The 6,115-nt window shown below is 49.9% G+C and overlaps 1 protein-coding gene across 1 annotated transcript; it reads right to left on the bottom strand.

The window, feature by feature from the left end:
- Positions 1–969: 969 nt before the first annotated feature.
- Dlx6 (distal-less homeobox 6) lies at positions 970–4,902 on the bottom strand. Its single transcript, XM_026391579.2, has 3 exons — positions 4,476–4,902; positions 3,063–3,256; positions 970–1,221 (listed from the first exon to the last, which is right to left on the bottom strand). Exons 1-3 carry the CDS (start codon positions 4,900–4,902, stop codon positions 970–972), a joined length of 873 nt encoding a protein of 290 aa, XP_026247364.2.
- Positions 4,903–6,115: the final 1,213 nt, after the last annotated feature.

The following is a 6,115-nucleotide window of genomic DNA, read 5'->3' as shown; positions in this document are numbered from 1 at the left end:
AAATGTTTCTTGATATAAACGTCCCTATTAGCTTAGTGAATGCCACCAATTCACCTAGCAAAGGTGTCAAAGCAATAGAATGGTGATTTTGGTTGTTTCCTCTGTCTTTCCTGATTCCAGTTCAGGATTTGGGAGTGGGGTAGGAAAAGAGCATTTTTCTTGTTGTTGTTTGTTTGTATTTTAAATGAATCATCATTCCTGGTCATTGCATTTTGATAAAACATGCAGCATTCCCTTTGTGGCAATGTTCTAATCTTACAGCCAATTCTTCCTTTTTCTTTAGAGAAGGGCTGTCATGTGAGGGTTTTTCTCTCTCCTTTTTTTTTCTTTTTCTTTTTTGTCAGTCTGGTATTGGTAAATAAAAATTCAGGAGTCCGAAATGCTTTTCTTTCATCATGTAATGTCTTAAGCTCATTAAACAAGTAAAAATGCTGCCATGTTTACGCAGATTCTTCTGGTGGGGGGTAAATGTCTGTTTTTAAAAAAGCCATTTTGATGGATACTCCAAAATGAAGAGGAGGCTCAGAGCCTGGGTCCCAAGGGATAAGGGAAAATATCCTTATAGTGAGGGTTTTCCAGAATGCTGGCATAGAAACCAGTCTCGAGCGTTCTCAGGGTCTCTCTCTCTCTCTCTCTCTTTCTCTCTCTCTCTCTCTCTCTCTCTCTCAAGTAAGATTGATTACTTCAAGAAGGTAGATAAGGAAAAGACAGCAATGGAAAAGGAAAAAAGGTGAGAGGTAAAGAATGGAGAAAAGGTAAAAGGGGGATGATAAACAAGGAAAGAGTGAGAAAAGGAGAGGAAGAGGGGGAGAGAGACACACATACACAGAGACATGAGTGAGCACCCAGACAGCTTCTGGCCATCCCCATCTGGAGCCTGCTTCCTCGACTTGGTTTGGCAGGTGCAAGCAGGTCCTGGATCCTCCTTGCCTTTTTCAGACGTTCCCCTAGGATGTCCCCTCAGACAACTCACATCATCTGTGGTCTCTGCATCGTTTCCTGGTGTGGTGAGGAGTACCAGTGCGAATAGCCAGGCATGTAGCTGTTGGGAGGCATACTGACACCCTTAGCTGAGGCTGAAACGTCCCACACTGGAGGCAGAGCTGGTGAGCGTGGTGACAGGGCTGCCGAGCCTGGGAGGGGATCGCTTTCGTGAGGGTTACTGCCCTGCTTCAGCAGTTTCTTAAACTTAGAGCGCTTGTTCTGAAACCATATCTTCACCTGGAAGAAATGCAGCAATCATTAGGCCGAAGAACATTGAACTGAAGTCTCTAGCCTCACTTCAGACTCAAAAGCAATATTAAAAACAAAACAAAACAAAAACACCCACCATTACACCCAGAAGCCAAGTCCCCGCCTCCTTCCACCTCTTTCTAGCCTCCTCCATCCCTCCTCCCTTCAACCTACTAGATATCTGTATACCTAAACTCCTTGTGATTCTTGAGTTGAGTACTAGCCTGGTTTTTAAAACAATGGCATAAATAAGAATAAAATAAGAACATAAATGAGATAACTGGATTCAAAGTTTGATGAAGAAGGATTTTAAAAAGGAGTTCTCTGATTTTATATTTACCACTCCCCAAAGCTAACATCTCTATGCATGTACAGTGAGCAAATGGCTATGAACACATTAAAGCCTATACTTTTATAATCAAATATATACCTGTGCATATAGTACACATGCCATAGGCTGTTTTAAGCAGTATATATATATATATATATATAATATATATATATATTATATATATACATACACACACATACACACACACACACACAATCCTGCAGCATAAAAGATGGCACCTCCCCTTATTCGATACTTTGAGGGATGCTTAGTGAAACTGTGGTCAACAATCATTACATGATTGTTACTGGAATTACTAAAAGTAAAAAGCTTCTCAAAACTAAATGTGAATCAGGAATCTGGAATGGAAGCACTGTTAATCCCATATTCCAGATCTACCTTATTTGAAGAAGGAAATTCTATAGTGTAGCTTCCTTTACCTTTAAAATTCATGGAATTTGCTTTCCCAAGAATAATACAAGTCACTGAGTAGCTGGGATCCTCTCATATTAAACATCAAATATTTTCAGTGGTAACAGGGCAAGAGAAAGCAAGTTAAACTAAAAAGAAGAGTTTAAAGAGCATCTGTCTTAAGGTACCACACTATTAGCCCCCCAGCAATTGTCTCACACAACCTGAAGTTCCTTTGCTAAATAAAGGCCACCCATCTCAGATGAGGTCTACCACCCTATGCAGGAAAAACTGCAGGTGATTGCAGTCTGACTTTATGACCAGTATCCTAATATACCCACCCAAGCCCCTTCCTGTAAAGTCTGAAATATCCCATATGTTTTTCAAATTAGTAGAAGTGGGGAACTTCAGCAACTGTACTTAACTGTGGCTTCGACTGCTATCATTTGGAGTGTATTTCTTGTTGATCTTCAACTCTGCTATTGCCTCCATGTCCAGGATCACCCACCATCAGCTTGCCACCCAGGATGATTTAACCCATGAACTGAGGGTAATCTTCAGAAAAGTCCACCTCACCTCTCCTAGGATAAATAGTTCCTAAACTAGTGCCCTCACTGAGTGCCACTGGAGCTTATGCCTACCTGACTTTCCCTACCTCATTTCACTTCATAATTTCTTTCTATGTCAATGAGTTGAAATTCTCATTAGCTCTCAGGGCCCACAAAAGAATTCTCAAGAAAGGTGGGCCTTGTTTTGCCTTCTGGCCTTACACATTTTTCTCCTACATGATTGTTCTCTTTCATGTTGTTCTGCTCTGGAATAGGATTTGCTTGAATTATGAGTTTGGTCACCAAATGATGCTAGGCTGGGGTGGGGTCGCTGAGGTTTGAGTGGATGTTCAAATCCAATCCAGTATTCAATACCAGGTCATTTATTCCAAATTGTGTGATCCCAGGAAAGCACGCATTTGTCATTAAGCTCCTTCCATCCTTGGTAGACTAGGCCAAGAATTCTTCCTGATGTGCTCCCTGCCCCATCTGCAAGTGGGGCCAGCATTTCAGGGTTACTTGGGCTTCTCGGGAATTACCTGTGTTTGTGTCAGTCCTAAGGAAGCTGCCAGTTCGGCTCTCTCGGGAAGGGCCAGGTACTGAGTCTGCTGAAAGCGATGGTTTAAAGCCTGCAGCTGCAAGCTGGAATAAATGGTCCGAGGCTTCCGAATCTTTTTCCCTTTTCCATTGAACCTGATTTCCCCGTTTTCAATCACTGTAGTTTTTTGTTGATCTGTAAGCAAATGATACAGAGATGCGGTCACCCGTGAGGCCACTGCTGCCGTCTCCCTGCGCGTGGCAAGATCTATGTCAGGTTTCTCCCCCTCCCCTGCCTAAAAAGGGTTTCCTCGAAGTAGCCCTTCCACGCCTTAACCTCTCCCGGTCCGTTGCCGGTAGGTACCCAGCGGCTCTGTCTCTGGCCCTAAGAGTGAGCGATAAGCGCCCGAGGGTCTCGGGCAAACAGCCTCGCTCGCCGCAGCAGAAGCGGCGCCAGCCGCTTTCAAGGGCGCGCGGCGCGGCGTTGCAAGGCGTCTGCTCTCTGGGACAAACCGGACTCATTGCCCCGGCTTTACAGTACCCGAGGGTTGCTTGAGCCACCCGGGTATTTGCCTAGTCAATTGAATTGATGTCACCAGCTTCAAGCCTGGTGTACCAAGCTCTTTTGGCGTGTTCGAAATGATTCTGCTGAGAGGGACCAAACCTCCAAACAAAACACAACCAGGTGCTTAGGCCAGTCCTGCGAATCTCACGACAACTTTGGCCCCTCGGGTGTTGAGAACCGCCAACCCGAGGCCGTCTGCTTTGCCTCCAGGAACAAAGGAGCGTCCAATATTGTATGGAAAAGCCAGAGGAAAGGGGCCCAGACAGTGCTAGGGGTGGGAGACGCCTCAAACCCCACAGGAAAAAAATCCCAATAATCATTAGTTTAACCAGAGCCATAGGCCACACCAGCTTCCCTGCAAGTCGCCAAGACGCACCCGGGCAAAGTAGGCCACTGCTTGTCCAGTGCGGACTGGGAAACAAAACACGCTCCCTGACGTGGCCCAGAAAGGTTCTCAGTCCAGGCAAACGCGGGTTACAGCCGAGAGGGAAGGAGCAAGGCAAAGGGCGCACGGACTCAGAGGGAGAGCGCAGTGCGGATCGACTTGTAGGTAAAGCAAAGCCTAAGCTGAGCCCGGGGCGCAGCCCGAATCGTTCGCCGGAGGCTAGGGAGCTAGGCGGGCAGCATCGCGAGGAAGCCGGGGGTCCTCGGCAATGGAAAGGGGCCGGGCAGGGAGAGGCCGGCAGGCAGGCGCCAGGCTAGCGGGCGCGCACGGGGCCCGACTGGGGGCGCGCCGGGCCGCCTGGGGGAGGGGGCCGGCGGAGGCCCGGGCGTTGAGGAAGTGAACGGGGCGGGCGGGGTGGGGGCAGTTGGGAGGCGGGAGAAGCGAGCTGCCCAAGCGGCCTCTCACCTGTGTCGTCCCCTCGCGTCTGGGCCGCCGCGCTGCTGTTGTGGTAGGACTGGAGGTAAGGGCTGTGCTGCGAGTGGCTCATGTAGGGGTAGGCGGCGAGCGAGCGGTGGTTGTAGGAGTTGCCTCCGCCCGATGCGTAGGGCGAGCCGTGGTGGTGGTGCTGGTGGTGGTGGTGGTGTGAGCCGGCCGCCGCCGCCGCCGCTGCCGCCGAGTGCAGGCAGTGCAGAGGGTAGTGCGCGCCTGCCATGGCCGGGGAGCTCTGCTGCGAGTGCGGCTGCGGCGGCGGCGGCGGCGGCTGCTGCTGCTGCTGTTGCTGCTGCTGCTGCTGCTGCTGTTGCTGTTGCTGCTGCTGCCCGAACTCCATGAAGGCGGATTTGGACGAGTCCTGGCCTTCCAAACCGTCAGCCATCGTAGTCATGGTCATCATCAAAACTTTGGGGGCTGGAGAAAGCCTTCTCCCGGGTTTCCTCCACCCTCCCCCACTTGGCTCGCTCCGCTCTCCCCTCTGCAGCCACCTTAGCTCTTGGGATCCTTGCAAAAAAATAAAAATAAAAAATAAAATAAAATAAAATAAATTTTAGAGAGGGGGCGGAGGTGGTTCTCCTTCTCCCTCGCTCTTCTCTAATATATATATATTTTTAATATAAAGAGATATAGTGAGCGGGCCTTGTTAACCCAAAGGGAGGAGGAAGGGGGAGGGATGGAAGGAGAGGGGGAGGGGGGAATCTGCTCTCCCCCCCCTGCTTTCCCCCCTTGGATTTTTTGGGGGCTGGTGCAGTTTAAGGCAGAGATTTTAAGGTGGATTCTGCGAAAGTTGCGCGTCTGCTTTCAGACTTGATGCAGACGCCACGAGTCGAATGGTTTGTCTCCAAAGGGCAGCGCCTCCCCATTGGTCAGTAGCTCCCTGACGTCACAGGCGCACGGCTTCTACTGGCGTGTGCGCTGCTCGCCGAGTTCTTCGCCTACCTTCTGCAACTCCAATCCCAACCCGGAGCTGCAGTCGGGGGCCGCGCTGCGCGGCACCCGGGGCCGCCCGGGAGGGAGGTGCCTCCTCCCGGCCCGCCGCCGCCGCCGCTTCCCTCCGAAGCGCGTGCCCCAAATCCTGGAGCCCCAGTTTTGAGTATCGCAGCCTTTGAACAGCCTGCCTAGAGACTGCTCTCTCTCTCAATTCCCTTGCACCCTTGAGGGCTTGCAAGTGTTCAGAAGCAGTGCCCCTTACATTTAAAGCCAGACCCCCTCCCTTGACCTCCCCCACCCAACCTCAGCCCGACTACACTCCCGCGGGAGCGCCCTGTCACCGTGGATTTTTCTAGACGTACTTTATCGAAACCACAGAGGGAAGAAGAACCCCCACACCTGGGCCCCACCCCGTTGGGGGTGGTGGCAAAGAAAAAGAAAAATCAAACCCTATTCTGGCGAGGTTCCTGTCGTTTCAGGCCGTATTTCCCATATATTGGACAAAAAAAGTGGGGGGCGGTTTTCCCCCCAGAACGCAGCAGCCTGTTTTGAAAGCGAATCGTTGGAGGACTGACAGTAATGCATTTTTTCCTATTGAAAACAGAAGCTACTGTAATGCTTTCAAATATATGCAAATGATACATGCGGTTAGTGGTTTGGCAAATCTTGATTACAATATAAAC

Source organism: Urocitellus parryii, chromosome 3, assembly GCF_045843805.1.
Source record: "Urocitellus parryii isolate mUroPar1 chromosome 3, mUroPar1.hap1, whole genome shotgun sequence".
In the NCBI taxonomy this organism is placed as follows: domain Eukaryota; kingdom Metazoa; phylum Chordata; class Mammalia; order Rodentia; family Sciuridae; genus Urocitellus; species Urocitellus parryii.
Note: the sequence above shows the minus strand (reverse complement) of the source record. Positions and strands in the feature narration are given on the sequence as shown.